Source organism: Oncorhynchus keta, chromosome 34, assembly GCF_023373465.1.
Source record: "Oncorhynchus keta strain PuntledgeMale-10-30-2019 chromosome 34, Oket_V2, whole genome shotgun sequence".
Lineage (NCBI taxonomy): Eukaryota > Metazoa > Chordata > Actinopteri > Salmoniformes > Salmonidae > Oncorhynchus > Oncorhynchus keta.
The window spans coordinates 7,160,835-7,182,811 of record NC_068454.1 but is presented as its reverse complement, the minus strand read 5'-3'; the positions used below and the strand labels follow the sequence as shown (position 1 = coordinate 7,182,811).

General features: G+C 47.2%; 2 protein-coding genes across 4 annotated transcripts in view; one reads left to right on the top strand and one right to left on the bottom strand.

Annotated features, from left to right (window-relative positions):
• The window catches only part of LOC118375692 (uncharacterized protein C21orf62-like), a 51,448-nt gene extending 35,885 nt beyond the window's left edge, over window positions 1–15,563 (bottom strand). The window contains exon 1 of the mRNA XM_052492817.1: window positions 15,497–15,563. The gene's annotated coding sequence lies outside the window, so the exon portion shown is untranslated. The remainder of the gene's footprint in view (window positions 1–15,496) is intronic.
• Window positions 7,761–20,698, top strand: LOC118381527 (CD276 antigen-like). 3 transcript variants are annotated; one of them, XM_052492815.1, is made up of 7 exons: window positions 7,761–8,060; window positions 8,657–8,715; window positions 10,749–10,932; window positions 11,297–11,566; window positions 12,058–12,147; window positions 12,270–12,350; window positions 18,836–20,698. In XM_052492815.1, the coding sequence occupies exons 3-7, from the start codon at window positions 10,908–10,910 to the stop codon at window positions 18,862–18,864; spliced, it is 495 nt and encodes a 164-aa protein (XP_052348775.1). In that variant the 5' UTR covers window positions 7,761–8,060; window positions 8,657–8,715; window positions 10,749–10,907; the 3' UTR covers window positions 18,865–20,698. The 3 variants fall into 3 exon arrangements, with proteins under 3 accessions (XP_052348775.1, XP_035624355.1, XP_035624354.1); XM_035768462.2 differs by having other exon boundaries at window positions 7,762–8,060; window positions 10,749–11,117; window positions 11,330–11,566; XM_035768461.2 differs by having other exon boundaries at window positions 7,765–8,060; window positions 10,749–11,117.
• The last annotated feature ends 1,279 nt before the right edge of the window (window positions 20,699–21,977 follow it).

Sequence of the window (21,977 nt, the reverse complement as noted above, 5' to 3'; positions counted from 1 at the left end):
CTGTCTCTCAGTCTCTGTCTCTCCGCCTCTGTCTCTCAGTCTCTCCGCCTCTGTCTCTCCGCCTCTGTCTCTCTGTCTCTCCGCCTCTGTCTCTCCGCCTCTGTCTCTCCGCCTCTGTCTCTCCGCCTCTGTCTCTCCGCCTCTGTCTCTCCGCCTCTGTCTCTCTGTCTCTGTCTCTCCGCCTCTGTCTCTCAGTCTCTCCGCCTCTGTCTCTCCGCCTCTGTCTCTCTGTCTCTCCGCCTCTGTCTCTCCGCCTCTGTCTCTCCGCCTCTGTCTCTCCGCCTCTGTCTCTCCGCCTCTGTCTCTCCGCCTCTGTCTCTCTGTCTCTCAGTCTCTGTCTCTCAGTCTCTGTCTCTCCGCCTCTGTCTCTCCGCCTCTGTCTCTCCGCCTCTGTCTCTCCGCCTCTGTCTCTCCGCCTCTGTCTCTCCGCCTCTGTCTCTCTGTCTCTGTCTCTCTGTCTCTCCGCCTCTGTCTCTCCGCCTCTGTCTCTCAGTCTGTCTCTCCGCCTCTGTCTCTCTGTCTCTGTCTCTCAGTCTCTCCGCCTCTGTCTCTCAGTCTCTGTCTCTCCGCCTCTGTCTCTCCGCCTCTGTCTCTCCGCCTCTGTCTCTCAGTCTCTGTCTCTCCGCCTCTGTCTCTCAGTCTCTCCGCCTCTGTCTCTCTGTCTCTCCGCCTCTGTCTCTGTCTCGCCGCCTCTGTCTCTCTGTCTCTCAGTCTCTGTCTCTCAGTCTCTGTCTCTCAGTCTCTGTCTCTCCGCCTCTGTCTCTCTGTCTCTCCGCCTCTGTCTCTCTGTCTCTCCGCCTCTGTCTCTCCGCCTCTGTCTCTCCGCCTCTGTCTCTCCGCCTCTGTCTCTCCGCCTCTGTCTCTCTGTCTCTGTCTCTCTGTCTCTGTCTCTCAGTCTCAGTCTCTCTGTCTCTCCGCCTCTGTCTCTCCGCCTCTGTCTCTCCGCCTCTGTCTCTCCGCCTCTGTCTCTCTGTCTCAGTCTCTCTGTCTCAGTCTCTCTGTCTCAGTCTCTCCGCCTCTGTCTCTCAGTCTCTCCGCCTCTGTCTCTCAGTCTCTCCGCCTCTGTCTCTCAGTCTCTCCGCCTCTGTCTCTCCGCCTCTGTCTCTCCGCCTCTGTCTCTCCGCCTCTGTCTCTCCGCCTCTGTCTCGCCGCCTCTGTCTCTCTGTCTCTCTGTCTCTCTGTCTCTGTCTCTCTGTCTCTCTGTCTCAGTCTCTCTGTCTCTCTGTTTCTCCGCCTCTGTCTCGCCGCCTCTGTCTCGCCGCCTCTGTCTCTCCGTCTCTGTCTCTCTGTCTCTCTGTCTCTGTCTCTCTGTCTCAGTCTCTCTGTCTCTCTGTCTCTCCGCCTCTGTCTCGCCGCCTCTGTCTCGCCGCCTCTGTCTCTCCGTCTCTGTCTCTCTGTCTCTCTGTCTCTCTGTCTCTGTCTCTCTGTCTCTCTGTCTCAGTCTCTCAGTCTCTCTGTCTCTCCGCCTCTGTCTCTCAGTCTCTCTGTCTCTCCGCCTCTGTCTCTCAGTCTCTCTGTCTCTCCGCCTCTGTCTCTCCGCCTCTGTCTCTCAGTCTCTCTGTCTCTCCGCCTCTGTCTCTCAGTCTCTCTGTCTCTCCGCCTCTGTCTCTCCGTCTCTCTGTCTCTCTGTCTCTCTGTCTCTCAGTCTCTCAGTCTCTCAGTCTCTCCGCCTCTGTCTCTCTGTCTCTCCGCCTCTGTCTCTCTGTCTCTCCGCCTCTGTCTCTCCGCCTCTGTCTCTCCGTCTCTGTCTCTCCGTATCTGTCTCTCCGTCTCTCCGCCTCTCCGCCTCTCCGCCTCTCCGCCTCTCCGTCTCTCAGTCTCTCAGTCTCTCAGTCTCTCAGTCTCTCAGTCTCTCCGTCTCTCCGTCTCTCCGCCTCTCCGCCTCTCCGCCTCTCCGCCTCTCCGCCTCTCCGTCTCTCCGCCTCTCCGCCTCTCCGCCTCTCAGTCTCTCAGTCTCTCAGTCTCTCCGTCTCTCCGCCTCTCCGCCTCTCCGCCTCTGTCTCTCTGTCTCTCCGCCTCTGTCTCTCCGCCTCTGTCTCTCCGCCTCTGTCTCTCCGTCTCTGTCTCTCCGTCTCTGTCTCTCCGCCTCTGTCTCTCCGCCTCTGTCTCTCCGCCTCTGTCTCTCCGCCTCTGTCTCTCCGCCTCTCCGCCTCTGTCTCTCCGCCTCTGTCTCTCTGCCTCTGTCTCTCCGCCTCTGTCTCTCTGTCTCTGTCTCTCTGTCTCTCCGCCTCTGTCTCTCCGCCTCTGTCTCTCAGTCTCTCCGCCTCTGTCTCTCAGTCTGTCTCTCCGCCTCTGTCTCTCTGTCTCTGTCTCTCAGTCTCTCCGCCTCTGTCTCTCAGTCTCTGTCTCTCCGCCTCTGTCTCTCAGTCTCTGTCTCTCCGCCTCTGTCTCTCCGCCTCTGTCTCTCCGTCTCTCCGCCTCTGTCTCTCTGTCTCGCCGCCTCTGTCTCTGTCTCGCCGCCTCTGTCTCTCTGTCTCTCCGTCTCTGTCTCTCTGTCTCTCAGTCTCTCAGTCTCTGTCTCTCAGTCTCTGTCTCTCAGTCTCTGTCTCTCCGCCTCTGTCTCTCTGTCTCTCCGCCTCTGTCTCTCTGTCTCTCCGTCTCTGTCTCTCCGCCTCTGTCTCTCTGTCTCTGTCTCTCTGTCTCTGTCTCTCAGTCTCAGTCTCTCCGCCTCTGTCTCTCTGTCTCTCCGCCTCTGTCTCTCCGCCTCTGTCTCTCCGCCTCTGTCTCTCCGCCTCTGTCTCTCCGCCTCTGTCTCTCAGTCTCTCAGTCTCTCCGCCTCTGTCTCTCAGTCTCTGTCTCTCAGTCTCTGTCTCTCAGTCTCTGTCTCTCCGCCTCTGTCTCTCTGTCTCTCCGCCTCTGTCTCTCTGTCTCTCCGCCTCTGTCTCTCCGCCTCTGTCTCTCCGCCTCTGTCTCTCAGTCTCTCCGCCTCTGTCTCTCTGTCTCTCCGCCTCTGTCTCTCTGTCTCTCCGCCTCTGTCTCTCTGTCTCTCCGCCTCTGTCTCTCCGCCTCTGTCTCTCTGTCTCAGTCTCTCCGCCTCTGTCTCTCAGTCTCTCCGCCTCTGTCTCTCAGTCTCTCCGCCTCTGTCTCTCCGCCTCTGTCTCTCTGTCTCTCCGCCTCTGTCTCTCTGTCTCTCCGCCTCTGTCTCTCTGTCTCTCCGCCTCTGTCTCTCCGCCTCTGTCTCTCCGCCTCTGTCTCTCTGTCTCTGTCTCTCCGCCTCTGTCTCTCCGCCTCTGTCTCTCTGTCTCTCCGCCTCTGTCTCTCAGTCTCTCCGCCTCTGTCTCTCAGTCTCTCCGCCTCTGTCTCTCAGTCTCTCCGCCTCTGTCTCTCCGTCTCTGTCTCTCCGCCTCTGTCTCTCCGCCTCTGTCTCGCCGCCTCTGTCTCGCCGCCTCTGTCTCGCCGCCTCTGTCTCTCCGTCTCTCCGTCTCTCTGTCTCTCTGTCTCTCTGTCTCTCTGTCTCTCTGTCTCAGTCTCTCTGTCTCTCTGTCTCTCTGTCTCTCTGTCTCAGTCTCTCTGTCTCTCTGTCTCTCCGCCTCTGTCTCTCCGCCTCTGTCTCTCAGTCTCTCTGTCTCTCCGCCTCTGTCTCTCAGTCTCTCTGTCTCTCCGCCTCTGTCTCTCAGTCTCTCTGTCTCTCCGCCTCTGTCTCTCCGCCTCTGTCTCTCTGTCTCTCTGTCTCTCTGTCTCTCTGTCTCTGTCTCTCCGCCTCTGTCTCTCAGTCTCTCTGTCTCTCTGTCTCTCTGTCTCTCAGCCTCTGTCTCTCTGTCTCTCTGTCTCTCTGTCTCTCCGCCTCTGTCTCTCTGTCTCTCCGCCTCTGTCTCTCTGTCTCTCTGCCTCTGTCTCTCTGTCTCTCTGTCTCTCTGTCTCTCCGTATCTGTCTCTCCGTCTCTCCGTCTCTCCGTCTCTCCGTCTCTCAGTCTCTTAGTCTCTGTCTCTCCGTATCTGTCTCTCCGTCTCTCCGTCTCTCCGCCTCTCCGTCTCTCCGCCTCTCCGTCTCTCCGCCTCTCCGTCTCTCCGCCTCTCCGCCTCTCCGCCTCTCCGTCTCTCCGTCTCTCCGTCTCTCCGTCTCTCTGTCTCTCCGTCTCTCCGTCTCTCTGTCTCTCCGCCTCTGTCTCTCTGTCTCTCCGCCTCTGTCTCTCTGTCTCTCCGCCTCTCCGCCTCTCCGTCTCTGTCTCTCCGTCTCTCAGGTAGGCAGTGAAGCCCATCAGTAGTAGGAAATGAAGAGGTAGTTTCCAGGAACAAAATGTGTCTTACTGTGGTGGTATTTGATATTCTAAGACGTGCACACACACACACACACAGAGAGAGAGACCCACCACTGCTAACAGAAGGGAGACGGTTCCTGGAACTAAAAAATAATTGTTCTAGAAATGAATCATCCCCAGCTGACACGCACACACACACGAGCAGACACACACACACACGAGCAGGCAGACACACACACACACACACACACACACACCCACACACACACACACACACACACCCTATTGACATGAACTGTGCCCAATCAAACTACTCCAAAGGAAAACAGGAAGTTAGTAGAACATGTGACTTAACGCTGACTGCCCCAGTAACTGGATCTGGACAAGTCTGTTAAATGTAATGGAGGTATTACAACATGTGACTTAACCCTGACTGCCCCAGTAACTGGATCTGGACAAGTCTGTTAAATGTAATGGAGGTATTACAACATGTGACTTAACCCTGACTGCCCCAGTAACTGGATCTGGACAAGTCTGTTAAATGTAATGGAGGTATTACAACATGTGACTTAACCCTGACTGCCCCAGTAACTGGATCTGGACAAGTCTGTTAAATGTAACGGAGGTATTACAACATGTGACTTAGTGTAATAAGGAATGTTTGTAGTCAATTCAAACTGTCTCTTCAGGTTTCACCTATTAGCAACGAGAAGTCTACCTTTCCTTTCTCTTTCCCTGATTCTTCTTCCTCCCCTTTCCTTTCTCTTCCCCTGATTCTTCTTCTTCCCCTTTCCTTTCTCTTCCCCTGATTCTTCTTCTTCCCCTTTCCTTTCTCTTCCCTTGATTCTTCTTCTTCCTCTTTCCTTTCTCTTCCCCTGATTCTTCTTCTTCCTCTTTCCTTTCTCTTTCCCTGATTCTTCTTCTTCCTCTTTCCTTTCTCTTTCCCTGATTCTTCTTCCTCCCCTTTCCTTTCTCTTCCCCTGATTCTTCTTCTTCCCCTTTCCTTTCTCTTCCCCTGATTCTTCTTCTTCCCCTTTCCTTTCTCTTTCCCTGATTCTTCTTCCTCCCCTTTCCTTTCTCTTTCCCTGATTCTTCTTCTTCCCCTTTCCTTTCTCTTCCCCTGATTCTTCTTCTTCCCCTTTCCTTTCTCTTCCCCTGATTCTTCTTCTTCCTCTTTCCTTTCTCTTCCCCTGATTCTTCTTCTTCCTCTTTCCTTTCTCTTCCCCTGATTCTTCTTCTTCCTCTTTCCTTTCTCTTCCCCTGATTCTTCTTCTTCCCCTTTCCTTTCTCTTCCCCTGATTCTTCTTCTTCCCCTTTCCTTTCTCTTCCCCTGATTCTTCTTCTTCCCCTTTCCTTTCTCTTCCCCTGATTCTTCTTCTTCCCCTTTCCTTTCTCTTTCCCTGATTCTTCTTCTTCCCCTTTCCTTTCTCTTTCCCTGATTCTTCTTCCTCCCCTTTCCTTTCTCTTCCCCTGATTCTTCTTCTTCCTCTTTCCTTTCTCTTCCCCTGATTCTTCTTCTTCCTCTTTCCTTTCTCTTCCCCTGATTCTTCTTCTTCCTCTTTCCTTTCTCTTCCCTGATTCTTCTTCTTCCTCTTTCCTTTCTCTTTCCCTGATTCTTCTTCTTCCCCTTTCCTTTCTCTTCCCCTGATTCTTCTTCTTCCTCTTTCCTTTCTCTTTCCCTGATTCTTCTTCTTCCTCTTTCCTTTCTCTTTCCCTGATTCTTCTTCTTCCTCTTTCCTTTCTCTTTCCCTGATTCTTCTTCTTCCTCTTTCCTTTCTCTTCCCCTGATTCTTCTTCTTCCTCTTTCCTTTCTCTTTCCCTGATTCTTCTTCTTCCCCTTTCCTTTCTCTTCCCTGATTCTTCTTCTTCCCCTTTCCTTTCTCTTCCCCTGATTCTTCTTCTTCCTCTTTCCTTTCTCTTTCCCTGATTCTTCTTCCTCTTTCCTTTCTCTTTCCCTGATTCTTCTTCTTCCCCTTTCCTTTCTCTTTCCCTGATTCTTCTTCTTCCTCTTTCCTTTCTCTTTCCCTGATTCTTCTTCTTCCCCTTTCCTTTCTCTTCCCCTGATTCTTCTTCTTCCTCTTTCCTTTCTCTTCCCCTGATTCTTCTTCTTCCTCTTTCCTTTCTCTTTCCCTGGTTCTTCTTCTTCCCCTTTCCTTTCTCTTTCCCTGATTCTTCTTCTTCCCCTTTCCTTTCTCTTTCCCTGATTCTTCTTCTTCCTCTTTCCTTTCTCTTTCCCTGATTCTTCTTCTTCCTCTTTCCTTTCTCTTTCCCTGATTCTTCTTCTTCCTCTTTCCTTTCTCTTTCCCTGATTCTTCTTCTTCCTCTTTCCTTTCTCTTTCCCTGATTCTTCTTCTTCCTCTTTCCTTTCTCTTCCCCTGATTCTTCTTCTTCCTCTTTCCTTTCTCTTTCCCTGGTTCTTCTTCTTCCCCTTTCCTTTCTCTTTCCCTGATTCTTCTTCTTCCTCTTTCCTTTCTCTTTCCCTGATTCTTCTTCTTCCTCTTTCCTTTCTCTTTCCCTGATTCTTCTTCTTCCTCTTTCCTTTCTCTTCCCCTGATTCTTCTTCTTCCCCTTTCCTTTCTCTTCCCCTGATTCTTCTTCTTCCCCTTTCCTTTCTCTTCCCCTGATTCTTCTTCTTCCCCTTTCCTTTCTCTTCCCCTGATTCTTCTTCTTCCTCTTTCCTTTCTCTTCCCTTGATTCTTCTTCCTCTTTCCTTTCTCTTCCCCTGATTCTTCTTCTTCCTCTTTCCTTTCTCTTCCCTTGATTCTTCTTCTTCCTCTTTCCTTTCTCTTCCCCTGATTCTTCTTCTTCCTCTTTCCTTTCTCTTCCCCTGATTCTTCTTCTTCCTCTTTCCTTTCTCTTCCCTTGATTCTTCTTCTTCCTCTTTCCTTTCTCTTCCCTTGATTCTTCTTCTTCCTCTTTCCTTTCTCTTCCCCTGATTCTTCTTCTTCCTCTTTCCTTTCTCTTCCCCTGATTCTTCTTCTTCCTCTTTCCTTTCTCTTCCCTTGATTCTTCTTCTTCCTCTTTCCTTTCTCTTCCCTTGATTCTTCTTCTTCCTCTTTCCTTTCTCTTCCCCTGATTTCTCTTCTTCTTGTTCCACTTTCTTTTGAAACATTATTTCTCTTGTTCTCTTTCTTATCCCCCTTTGTAGGAGTCCCCCACTTATCTCTCTCTCTCTGAGTCCTATACTTCTTCTATTCCATGTTTGTTATTTCACCTTTATTTAACCAGGTAGGCCAGTCGAGAACAAGTTCTCATTTACAATTGTGACCTGTCCCCTCTCTCTCTCTCTCTCTCTCTATAGATTACTTAACATATGTAATACATTTTGCAGAGGAGATTTTAGTCACAAAAAAACCTGAGTCCAATGCTGTCATCAAGGCAAAGTGAGGTTACTTTGAATAATCTAAAATATAACTGTTCTGAACTGTTTTGTATGGGAAGCGTGAGGACGCCTTAAAGGGGAATGTAGTTTTGTCAACGGCATCACTGCAACACCAAGCTGGAACGAGTTCATTTTAATTTAATTGGTAGATTTGGGAAGTTTTTAACTTCCTGTTTAAAAGTCAGTGGTGTCTGTGCTGCCTTTACACAGCGGAGCGATGCTCTGCCACTTCTCAGAGTGGTGCCTGGTCTCGCAGGTTGCGCAGTCAGTTGACTACATTTTTTTTTTACACCATTTCAGCAGCTCAAAAGATTTGAGCCTGATCCAAAATCAAAAAGCCAGGTCTTAGTGACATCCCTGGAGGAGAGGGGTGTTGCTCATTCATTGCGGTGCTATATCATCACAAAAGATCATTCGCTGTCTGCCAGTCTGATCAATCAAGACACAGGATTATAATCGGCAAAGGCTTCAGTCTGCTGGTGAGTTCTTCCTCATGGAATTGTGTTACATGAGGATATGGGAATGCTTTAAAAAAACACTCTTGTATGATCTTATTAAAACAAGTGTCTCCTTCTTTGATGAACTGAAAGCTGGCATCAAATCAACTTCCTTGTAACTTTTGTTTTGTGTTTAAAGTGGAACGTTTCTCTGTGAAACTCCATATCTTCTCCGTAGCAGCTTGTAAATCAAACTAGAAAAGGAATAACAAACCTCATCAGTAGCTCAACAACAATGCGTCAGTTATGTTAATGCGTAACTTTTGTAGGCCGTCATTGTAAATAAGAATTTGTTCTCAACTGACTTGCCTAGTTTTTGAAAAAAAGGTTAGATCAAATATACACAGTTACAGTGTCAACCTGCCAATGTGTCAAAGTTCTTGTCTCTGAGGGCGATAGCTGACAGGCTATTTGACATGGTATATACGACTGCATGTGATTGTCACGTCAGGATGAAATGGTATCCCCTTCTTTATGAAATCCCCTCCTCCCTTTCCTTTTTGGATTTTGCATAAACTTCCCATTTATAGACTATGTGGTTCCATTGAACTAATTTGCTACATATTTCTTCCCTTTAGAATGGTCTGCGTTCATCTCAAAATGGCTGTTGGTATTGTCTTAGCTGTTCTGCTGTATGGTAAGTTTCCACAGCTAAGTGCACTACTGTTCTCATTCATCAACATAGACAGCCACGAGGTTATAGGCCACCACCCGCTCTGATTTCTACCTAGTGTACACTATGAGCAGAGCACCAAGCGGCTGCACATACTGGACCCTGTAGATTACATGGTCCAAAACGGTGTTAGCAACCTTGTTATCAGAAAGGGAACACACACACACTTAAAGGGAAGTCTCAGACGTCGACATCTTCAAAAGTCTACGGGTGGATTTCTTCAGAACTGCAAAAAAACAAACAAATAACGACGTGACAAATGCACAGAAGCAAATATGTGCCTTTTCATCTCAATGGAGCATCATTATTATTATTATTATTATTATTGTTATTATTTATTTATGATTATTATTTATGATTATTATCATTTATTATTATTTAATTATTATTATTATTATTATTTATTTATTTATTATTATTATCATTATTATTATTATTTATTATTATTTATTTTTATTATTATTATTATTATTATCATCATTATTATTATTATTATTATTATTATTAGCATTATTATTATTATAATATTTCTTCTTCGTACATTTGTCAATGAGCTCGGTCAGGTTGTGGTGTACACCTCTCACAGACACAGGGGTGTTAACTCTGAGAGTTTTGGAGTTCTGTACTGCTCACGAGGAGGGTGAGAGTTGTGAGAGTTGTGAACAGAGTTTTGGAGTTTTGGAGTTCTGTACTGCTCACTAGGAGGGTGAGAGTTGTGAACAGAGTTTTGGAGTTCTGTACTGCTCACTAGGAGGGTGTTGTGAACATTAACAGCTAGATACAGCACCATGCCATCTATTACCGTATGGTTATTGACTATTTATAATAATTTCAACTTGTTCTTATAAAATATGATAACTATTGGCTGTGTCTGATTCTAATCAGAGCTGGAAGTTTTACGGAGTCGTGACCTATCGCTCGCTGTTATCAACCACATCTACGGTGGAGTCGTAAGCAGAGGCAGGTCCTCTGCTGTAGCCAGGTTTACACTAGATTAACTAGCCCTACCAACACCTTGGTTACCTGGCTATTGAATTGTGACAGAACAGTAGGCCTGTATCTTATCCAGACAAATGAAGACTATACATTTCTATTGAAGTAAAAATGAGTCCAATATTTGAACAGAAAGCATCCCTCAGCTGTAGAAAACATTGAAAGCATGTTTTTAAAACTAGGCAAGTCAGTTAAGAACAAATTCCTATTTACAATGACGGCCTACCCCGGCTAAACCCAGACGACGCTAGGCCAATTGTGTGCCGCCCAACCACGGCCGGATGTGATTCAGCCTGGATTCAAACCGACTGTAGTGTCGCCTCTAGCACTGAGATGCAGTGCCTTAGACCGCTGTGATACAGCCTGGGATGGAACCAGGGTCTGTAGTGTCGCCTCTAGCACTGAGATGCAGTGCCTTAGACCGCTGTGATACAGCCTGGGATGGAACCAGGGTCTGTAGTGTCGCCTCTAGCACTGAGATGCAGTGCCTTAGACCGCTGTGATACAGCCTGTAATGGAACCAGGGTCTGTAGTGACGCCCTCTAGCACTGAGATGCAGTGCCTCAGACCGCTGCGCCACTCGGGAGCCCAAATGGTGTGCCACACATTCTATGTGAACTTCTTTCTGTATATTCGCTAGCTACTCCTCTCTAACACAATAGTGCTTTCAGAGGGGAATCCAATGTTTAAAAAAAATGGGTGAAAGGAACTTCCAGTAGAAAGGCCTGAGAAGTTTCAAAACAGTAGGGTGAGCAGGGAACCACCAGCCTGACCCAACCAACTGAGTCACAACTGGGAATAGAGAGAGGCAGGAAAGTCCCAGGCTTGTAGTATACCAGGTCCATTTTCGTTTTAAGCCTGCACAAAACACGTCATCTCTTTGAGGCCTATTTCGATACATCACAGTGAAAGTTGTCCGATGAGTCAACCAGAAAATGTCATATTAGCATGGTAAATGTGGAGTTGCGTTTTAACTAACTATTGCCTCTTTTATGTTTTGAAAGTTATTTCAGTAGTTTCATCAACACACCCAAAGGAGCAAACCGTGGTTGGAATCATCGGACAGCCCGTCCTTCTGCCCTGTGACCGTTCCACATTGGCAACTCCCAACTACCCAACAAGAACCAGAATATATTGGCAAGATTTAACCCCCAGAGTGCTGCATGTTTTCAAAGATGGAAACGAGGAGTATGTACACCAAAACCTCTGGTATAAAAACAGGACAACAATTAACACGGATCAGTTGGCTTCTGGAAATCTGTCTCTCCTGCTCAACCCAGTTAATGTCCGAGACAATCTCCTGACCTGCGACGTTATTCTAATAATCAATCACGTACATTCTCAAGAGTGCCAAATCACTGTCAATGTAGCAGGTAGGCTATGGCTTAGAGAGATATTGTTCAATCAGGCTCATGTTGTTGAGTGGGACTGGAACATAATGGTGCTTTAGCTCATAATATAAATATATCCTGTTCTGGAAACATTTCCATTAACTATCAATGCATCTCATAATTACACTGGTTCTGGCTTTGTCCCATTGTGCTCCCTGCAGCAAGTTACCAAAAGCCCACATTAAACTTCACAGACATGACGCTTGTGTGCACCACCCACGGAGGCTTCCCTGAACACCAGGTGACATGGAGGACCCATAACCGTACTCTGGAGCGTCACGAGGCTGTCACCAAGACTACCCAGGATCCTGGAACAGGAACCTACAACATCAGCAGCAGAGTGAATGTGACAGAGGGACAGAATATAACCTGCAGTATCTACAACCCCATCCTCAATGAGACCCAGAGTAACTTTATCGTCATACCAGCCTGTGAGTTCTACCATCCAGTGAATGTACAGAGACAGTGAGGCCTACTCACTTCAGTTACACTGCTGTAATTACAAAGATTTAAATCAGATTTAGACCAGTAGACGAGACCATTTCACCTCAACTAGAGTAGCTGCATTGCAGGATGTGTTTCAAGTGTTTCAGGTCACATGACAAATGTGTAAATATCACAGTTCAGACAGTTGTGAAAGCAAGTACAGCTCAAACCCAATGGAGCTCAGACACCGCCCCCTAGTGGATAGGCTCAGTAAACCAAAATTATTTTTGAAACACTTAGCAGCATGGCACATTAAGAATATCCAATTTAAATGAGGTCCATAAATGTCTGTTTTGTCTTTGTCAAAACCAGGATAAGCAAACGGTATACAACTAAGGGAACATGTTAGATTAGAAGTTTCCAGGAGAGAACTAAATCACAGCATTCATGTTTTCTAGTTCATGTACAACATGGTCTTCACATTGTGTCTTTACAGCCAAAGAGGAAAACCGTTTACCGAAATGGATCCTGGCGGCATTTTGTCCATTGGGCGTGTTGTTGATTGCCGTCATTCTCTGTGTAAAATGTGAGTCTCATTCTGTTTCATTGTGAATTGACTTACAGTAGTAAGCTGGTGTTGTGTAACTCGTTAAGGATCAAGGTAGTGTTGTGTATTGTAAAAGTGGGAATACTGCTCTGTTACTGCAGACCCCAACCTCAGGAAGCCATGGAGGAAGATGATCCATTGCTGTTCTGAACCTGAACCTGAAACCACTGCACAAGAAGCAGGTGAGTCGTATACTGCACAGTACTACACTGCTCAAGAAGCAGGTGAGTCGTATACTGCACAGTACTACACTGCACAAGAAGCAGGTGAGTCGTATACTGCACAGTACTACACTGCTCAAGAAGCAGGTGAGTCGTATACTGCACAGTACTACACTGCACAAGAAGCAGGTGAGTCGTATACTGCACAGTACTACACTGCTCAAGAAGCAGGTGAGTCGTATACTGCACAGTACTACACTGCTCAAGAAGCAGGTGAGTCGTATACTGCACAGTACTACACTGCTCAAGAAGCAGGTGAGTCGTATACTGCACAGTACTACACTGCTCAAGAAGCAGGTGAGTCGTATACTGCACAGTACTACAATGCTCAAAAAAATTGGGAAGGGAACACTAAAATAACACATCCTAGATCTGAACGAATGAAATATTTGAATTAAATACTTTTTTCTTTACATAGTTGAATGTGCTGACAACAAAATCACACAAAAATTATCAATGGAAATCAAATGTATCAACCCATGGAGGTCTGGATTTGGAGTCACACTCAAAATTAAAGTGGAAAACCACACTACAGGCTGTTTCCAACTTTGATTTAATGTCCTTAAAACAAGTCAAAATGAGGCTTAGTGTTGTGTGTGGCGTCCACGTGCCTGTATGACCTCCCTACAATGCCTGGGCATGCTCCTGATGAGGTGGCAGATGGTCTCCTGAGAGATCTCCTCCCAGACCTGGACTAAAGCATCCACCAACTCCTGGACAGTCTGTGGTGCAACGTGGCGTTGGTGGATAGAGCGAGACATGATGTCCCAGATGTGCTCAATTGGATTCAAGTCTGGGGAACGGGTGGGCCAGTCCATAGCATCAATGCCTTCCTCTTGCAGGAACTGCTGACACACTCCAGCCACATGACGTTTAGCATTGTCTTGCATTAGGATGAACCCAGGGCCAACCACACCACCAGAAATGCCACCCCACACCATGACTGACCCACCGCCAAACCGGTCATGCTGGAGGATGTTGCAGGCAGCAGAACGTTCTCCACGGTGTCTCCATATTTCACGTGCTCAGTGTGAACCTGCTTTCATTTGTGAAGAGCACAGGGCGCCAGTGGTGAATTTGCCAATCTTTGTGTCCTCTGGCAAATGCCAAACGTCCTGCACGGTGTTGGGCTGTAAGCACAACCCCCACCTGTGGACGTCGGGCCCTCATACCACCCTCATGGTGTCTGTTTCTGACCGTTTGAGCAGACACATGCACATTTGTGGCCTGCTGGAGGTAATTTTGCAGGGCTCTGGCAGTGCTCCTCCTGCTCCTCCTTGCACAAAGGTGGAGGTAGCGGTCCTGCTGCTGGGTTGTTGCCCTCCTACGGCCTCCTCCACATCTCCTGATGTACTGGCCTGTCTCCTGGTAGCGCCTCCATGCTCTGGACACTACGCTGACAGACACAGCACACCTTCTTGCCACAGCTCGCATTGATGTGTCATCCTGGATGAGCTGCAAAACCTGAGCCACTTGTGTGGGTTGTAGACTCCGTCTCATGCTACCACTAGAGTGAAAGCACCGCCAGCATTCAAACGTGACCAAAACATCAGCCAGGAAGCATAGGAACTGAGAAGTGGTCTGTGGTCCCCACCTGCAGTACCACTCCTTTATTGGGGGTGTCTTGCTAATTGCCTATAATTTCCACCTGTTGTCTATTCCATTTGCACAACAGCATGTGAAATTTATTGTCAATCAGTGCTTCCTAAGTGGACAGTTTGATTTCACAGAAGTGTGATTGACTTGGAGTTACATTGTTGTTTAAGTGTTCCCTTTATTTTTTTGAGCAGTGTATATTATATCTGTATAACTTATAGTATATCTTACTGTAGTGTATCTGGTGATGGATTCTGGGTACTAACTCCTAAAATTGGGACAGGGTTAATAATCAGGTGTACTATTGAAATATTGAGTGCTTAGGGTTAGAGGGTCTACACCAGAAGTTCATGGTTCATCTATTGGAGGAAGGTATATAGTGGGTGCAATTATGCTTGGAATGTGTTGAGTGCAGGGAAAGCGATCGCCTGTGTCAGACATTGATAAGAAGAGTGAGCACTTTGGGGTAGAGGTCAATTGAAAAGAGGAAGAAGAGATATCACCAAGGTTCTGTCTAGCAACAGAGATGCATTGGCTATTCAGATGTGTGGGAGGAGACTCAGGAGGAACAGATATCACCAAGGTTCTGTCTAGCAACAGAGATTCATTGGCTATTCAGATGTGTGGGAGGAGACTCAGGAGGAAGGGTTAAATATCAGTGCTTGTGTGAAATGACGTTGTATTGATCCTCTGGGAAGAATACACTTTGTGTCCGTCACGTTTTTACTCTGAAAATTTGAACCTAACACTGTATAACTACTATAGTGCATCTGTGTGACTTACTGTAGTGTACAGTTGCTTGTGAAAGTATTCACCCCCCTTGGCATTTTCTTATTTTGTTGCCTTTCCAACCTGGAATTAAAGTAGATTTTTGGGGAGGTTTTTGTCATTTGATTTACACAACATTCCTACCACTTTGAAGATTTAAAAATATTTTGAGGGGGTGAAACAAACAAGAAATGAGACAAAAAAAAACTGAATATGTGTCAGGCATACGTGTATAGGTGGTGGGGAAGTCAGGCGCAGGAAAGTCAAACGGAGTGTAAAATGGAGTCTTTTAATAATGTCCTAGTAACATGCTCCATAACACTAAACAGGAAAAGAACATAAACAAAATATGGGTACGAAGACCCCGACGCGCACCTATACAACAACACTACACTGACAATAAACAATCTCTGACAAAGACATGAGGGGAAACAGAGGGTTAAATACACAACAGGTAATGAATGGGATTGAAAACAGGTGTGTGGGGAGACAAAACAAATGGAAAATGAAAAAAGGATCAATGATTGCTAGAAGACCGGTGACGTCGAACGCCGAGCACCGCCCCGAACAAGGAGAGGCAACGACTTCGGCAGAAGTCGTGACAGAACTTGAGCGTGCATAACTATTAATAACAATTTTTTAATAATGGATTTAATGGTGGTCCGTGGGATGTTAAAAGTTTCAGATTTTTTTTTTTTATAACCCAACCCTGATCTGAACATCTCCACAACCTTGTCTCTGACCTGTTTGGAGAGCTCCTTTGCCTTCATGGGTCCGCTTGGTGGTGCCCCTTGCTTAGTGGTGTTGCAGACTCTGGGGCCTTTCAGAACAGGTGTGTGTATATCTATTGAGATCATGTGACCGATCATGTGACACTTCGATTGCTCACAGGTGGACTTTATATAACTAATTATGTAACTTCTGAAGGTAATTGGTTGTACCAGATCTTATCTAGGGGCTTCATAGCACAGGGGGTGAATACACAATACATATACACACTGTCACACCCTGACCTTAGTTATCGTTGTTTTCTTTATTATTTTGATTAGGTCAGGGTGTGACGAGGGTGGTTTGTGTGTTTTTGTCTTGTCTAGGGTTTTTTGTATATCTATGGGGTTTTGGTATTGTCTAGATATATGTAGGTCTATGGTGGCCCTAAATTGGTTCCCAATCAGAGACAGCTGTTTATCGTTGTCTCTGATTGGGGATCCTACTTAGGTTGCCATTTTGGTTTTGTGGGTTATTGTCTATGTGTAGTTGCCTGTGTCAGCACTCGGTTTATCACAGCATCACTTCCGTTTTGTTTGTTTGTTAGTTTGTTTAAGTGGTCTTCGTTAATTAAAGAAGAATGCACGCTGCGCCTTGGTCTCCTCCTTATGACGAACGTGACAGAATAACCCACCAAACCAGGACCAAGCAGCGTGAAAAGGAGGAACAGCGCTTAATGGGGAGATGGACCTGGGAGGGGATATTAGATGGAGCAGGACCCTGGACACAGCCGGGGGGAGTATCGCCGTCCTGAGGAGGAGTTAAAGGCAGCGAAAGCGGAATTGCGATACTACGAGGAGAAATACAGGAGAATAGAGGAACGGCGACGATATGAAGGTACACGGCTAGCATGGAAGCCCGAGAGGCAGCTCCAAGATGTTTTTGGGGGGTGGCACACCAGGAGATTGGCTGAGTCAGGTAGGAGACCTGAGCCAACTTCTCATGCTTACCGTGGGGAGTGTGTAACTGGTCAGGCACCTTGTTATGCAGAGATGCTCAAGGTGTCTCCAGTGCGCTATTCTAGCCCGGGGGCTCTATTCCAGCTATTCCAGGACATATTGAGCCAGCTCTATGTTCTGGATCTCCAATGCATCTCCACGGTCCAGTGTATCCTGTTCCTCCTCCCCGCACTCGCCCTGAGGTGCGTGTCACCAGCCCGGTACCACCAGTACCGGCACCACGCATCAGGCCTCCAGTGTCCAGTACGCCCTGCTCCCCAACCTCGCCCTGAGGTGTGTGTCACCAGCCCGGTCCCAACAGTGCCGGCACCAGGCCTACAGTACGCCTCGGCAGTCCAGAGCGTCTGGCGACAGTACCCAGTCCAGAGCGTCTGGCGACAGTACCCGGTCCAGAGCGTCTGGCGACAGTACCCGGTCCAGAGCGTCCGGCGACAGCACCCGGTCCAGAGCGTCCGGCGACAGTACCCGGTCCAGAGCGTCCGGCGGCAGTACCCGGTCCAGAGCGTCCGGCGGCAGTACCCGGTCCAGAGCGTCCGGCGGCAGTACCCGGTCCAGAGCGTCCGGCGGCAGTACCCGGTCCAGAGCGTCCGGCGGCAGTACTCGGTCCAGAGCGTCCGGCGGCAGTACCCGGTCCAGAGCGTCCGGCGAGAGTTCAGACCGGAACCTCCAACGACGGGCCACAAACCAGAACATCCGGCGATGATCCACGCAGGGACCTACGGCGAGGATCCGCAGTCCAGAGCCTCCGACGATGATCCACGGGTCTGTGTTACAAGAGAGGACTCAGTGTAAAGAAGGGGGGCGGCGTCCAGAACCAGAGCCGCCACCAAGGTTAGATGCCCACCCAGACCCTTCCATATAGGTTTAGGTTTGCGGCCGGGAGTCCGCACCTTTGTCACGCCCTGAACAGAACCAGAGCCGCCACCAAGGTTAGATGCCCACCCAGACCCTTCCATATAGGTTTAGGTTTGCGGCCGGGAGTCCGCACCTTTGTCACGCCCTGAACTTAGTTATCTTTGTTTTCTTTATTATTTTGGTTAGGTCAGGGTGTGACGAAGGTGGTATTTGTGTTTTTGTCTTGTCTACGGTTTTTGTATATCTATGGGTATTGTCTAGATATATGTAGGTCTTTGGGAACCAATTCAGGCCACCAATCAGAGACCGCTGTTGATCGTTGTCTCTGATTGGTGATCCTATTTAGGTTGCCATTTTCCATTTTGGTTTTGTGGGTTATTGTCTGTGTAGTTGCCGGTATCAGCACTCGGTTTATCACAGTGTCACAGTTGTTTTGTTAGTTTGCTTAAGTATTCTTTGTTAATTAAAGAAGAATGTATTCCTATCACGCTGCGCCTTGGTCTCCTCCTTATGACGAACGTAAAACACGCGCAACTTTTCTGTTTCCCCTTTTTTTAAACAAGTTATTTTGTCTTTGTCCATTACATGAAATCCAAATAAAAATCTATTTAAGTTGCAGGTTGTGATGCAACAAAATAGGAAAAAATGCCAAGGGGTGTAAGCACTGCATATGCTGTATAATTTACTATAGTCTGTGTGTATAATTTACTATAGTCTGTGTGTATAATTTACTATAGTCTGTGTGTATAACTTACTATAGTCTGTGTGTATAATTTACTATAGTCTGTGTGTATAATTTACTATAGTCTGTGTGTATAACTTACTATAGTCTGTGTGTATAACTTACTATAGTCTGTGTGTATAACTTACTATAGTCTGTGTGTGTATAACTTACTATAGTCTGTGTGTGTATAACTTACTATAGTCTGTGTGTGTATAACTTACTATAGTCTGTGTGTGTATAACTTACTATAGTCTGTGTGTGTATAACTTACTATAGTCTGTGTGTGTATAACTTACTATAGTCTGTGTGTATAACTTACTATAGTCTGTGTGTGTATAACTTACTATAGTCTGTGTGTGTATAACTTACTATAGTCTGTGTGTGTATAACTTACTATAGTCTGTGTGTGTATAACTTACTATAGTCTGTGTGTGTATAACTTACTATAGTCTGTGTGTGTATAACTTACTATATATAGTCTGTGTGTGTATAACTTACTATAGTCTGTGTGTGTATAACTTACTATAGTCTGTGTGTGTATAACTTACTATAGTCTGTGTGTGTATAACTTACTATAGTCTGTGTGTGTATAACTTACTATAGTCCGTGTATAACGTGCTATAGTCTAACGTGCTATAGTCCATGTGTATAACTTACTATAGTCTGTGTGTATAACTTGCAATAGTCCGTGTATAACTTGCTATAGTCCATGTGTATAACGTGCTATAGTCTGTGTGTATAACTTTCATATCTAGTCTCTGATTTGTCTTTTGCAGAAATTGCAGAATTGAATCCACAACAGTAGAAATCAAGTCCCAAGCTTCTCCAGTGGTGAGGAAGACGAGTTACTGCGTTGTTGGTCCATATGGCTGGACAACATGAGGACATTGGTACTGCCAAAATACTGAGAACCATACTGCTACCAGTAATCTTGCATGGAAGCTGATATGTGATGCTAGTGATCTATGTCCAATATCCAGTGTTTAGGTCCAGGTGTTTATACAAAATAATTGACTTCACGTAAGGGGAGATCAAATTGAGACGCGAAGATGTATGAAACACTTGAAGAAAAGAACCCGGACACAGATACAACTGTAGACACAAACGGTGTTGTTGAACAGTGAACCTGTATGTGTTTGCGTTATAATGAAAGTGGTTTTGTCATAATGTGTTTTAGTATTGTTTGTGTCCCAACATATCACAGACACACAGACGACGATGAAGAAAGAAACACCTTAATTGGGGAGGACGGCCTCGTGGTAATGGCCGGAGCGAAATCCGTGGAATGGTATCAAATACATGAAACATATGGTTTGATGCCATTCCATTTGCTCCGTTCCACACATCATTATGAGCCGTCCTCCCCTCAACAGCCTCCACTGATAGTGATTCAGGTTCTTTCTGTATCTAACTTGCAGGTCTGCCGTTCATCGCGGTAGTGAATGTCATGTCTGACTGTATTTTTATGGCTGAGTGAATGTCATGTCTGACTGTATTTTTATGGCTGAGTGAATGTCATGTCTCATTGATGGAAGATGTTAGTGCCTATAGAAAGTTGACACGCCCCTATGAATTTTTTTTCACATTCCGTTGCTTTACAAAGCCTGCTCGCCTCTACAGGATTGGTGGGTCCCCCTCGGAGACGGTTGAGCTAACGTAGGCTAGTGTGATTAGCATGAGGTTGTAAGTAACAAGAACATTTCCCAGGACATATCTGATATGGGCAGAAAGGTTAAATTCTTGTTTAATCTAACTGCACTGTCGAATTACAAAGCCTGCTAGCTAAAAACGTTACCTCACAATGACAGATAAACGATTCTAGAATATAACTGTGAACTACAGAGCGTGGGTCGCTTGGGGGTTACCCTACGGTAGCCCCAGTTAGATCAGGCTACTCAACGTGTTTTATAGTTTTTTTTATTTGTTTAGTCTTTTTTTTTCTTTTGGAGGGGTTTACAGGAACAATATATATTTCAATGAATATATTCTGTGTGTATAACATGTACCTGTGGGCTGTCAACCAAAAGAAAAACTGAAGTAAGAAATACATAGAAATGATCATATTGATCAAGAAAATATTTTGTAGAAGTATAATTCATATTGTAAATAAACAAAACCTGCAACCCTGCATACCTATTTCTGCCCATTCCACCCACCACTTATCTCCTAAGCCCCCCCTACTAGCCCCCTGAACATCCAAGGTTGCTTGTCAACTGAGGATGTTTTTACACCCCCCCCCCCCCCAGAGAACCCCGTTGCCACACCACCCCTTCCACATGGGCCTGAAAGCAAAGATAGTATCATGCTGAATAGCCACCACTAGTCAGCCCCCCCCCCAATTGCTACAGTTGATAATATGTTTATGTTTTATTTAAATTATTACTTGTATTGTTTTGGTGGCAGGTAGCCTAGTGATCAGAGCAGTGGCTCGAATCCCCGAGCTGACAAGGTGAAAAACTGTCGTTCTAACCCTGAACAAGGCAGTTAACCCACTGTTCCTAGGCCGTCATTGAAAATATGAATTTGTTCTTAACTGACTTGCCTAGTAAAATTTGAGGTTTGAGTTTAATATTTAAACTGTACCCTTTAATTACATCTGCAAATCTGAACATCTGACTAATAAACTTATTATAAACTTATATTTTTACATTGTTGTATTTTAATGTTGTTATATATTTTTACACTCCAGATACTAACTTATACAACGAACAAAAACTTAGACACAGACAAACAATGACTACAACTCATCTGCCCAGACATGCATTCTCACACCCCCATTCCTAGTGCCTGTGTGGTCACACCCCCATTCCTAGTGCCTGGTGGTCACACCCCCATTCCTAGTGCCTGCGTGGTCACACCCCCATTCCTGGTGCCTGCGTGGTCACACCCCCATTCCTGGTGCCTGCGTGGTCACACCCCCATTCCTGGTGCCTGCGTGGTCACACCCCCATTCCTAATGCCTGCGTGGTCACACTCCCATTCCTGGTGCCCCCCATTCCTGGTGCCTGGTGGTCACACCCCCATTCCCGTGGTCACACCCCCATAATGCCTGGTGCCTAATGCCGTGGTCACACTCCCATTCCTGGTGCCTGCGTGGTCACACCCCCATTCCTGGTGCCTGCGTGGTCACACCCCCATTCCTGGTGCCTGCGTGGTCACACCCCCATTCCTGGTGCCTGCGTGGTCACACCCCATTCCTGGTGCCTGCGTGGTCACACTCCCATTCCTAATGCCTGCGTGGTCACATGCCTGCCCCATTCCTGGTGCCTGCGTGGTCACACCCCATTCCTGGTGCCTGCCGTGGTCACACCCCCATTCCTAGTGCCTGCGTGGTCACACCCCCATTCCTGGTGCCTGGTGGTCACACCCCCATTCCTAATGCCTGGTGGTCACACCCCCATTCCTGGTGCCTGCGTGGTCACACCCCCATTCCTGGTGCCTGGTGGTCACACCCCATTCCTGGTGCCTGCGTGGTCACACCCCCATTCCTGGTGCCTGCGTGGTCACACCCCCATTCCTGGTGCCTGCGTGGTCACACCCCCATTCCTGGTGCCTGGTGGTCACACCCCCATTCCTAATGCCTCGTGGTCACACCCCCATTCCTGGTGCCTGGTGGTCACACCCCCATTCCTGGTGCCTGCGTGGTCACACCCCCATTCCTGGTGCCTGGTGGTCACACCCCCATTCCTAATGCCTGTGTGGTCACACTCCCATTCCTGGTGCCTGCCGTGGTCACACCTCCCATTCCTGGTGCCTGCCTGCGTGGTCACACCTCCATTCCTAATGCCTGTGTGGTCACACCCCCATTCCTAATGCCTGCGTGGTCACACTCCCATTCCTGGTGCCTGGTGGTCACTAATGCCTGGTGGTCACACTCCCATTCCTGGTGCCTGGTGGTCACACTCCCATTCCTGGTGC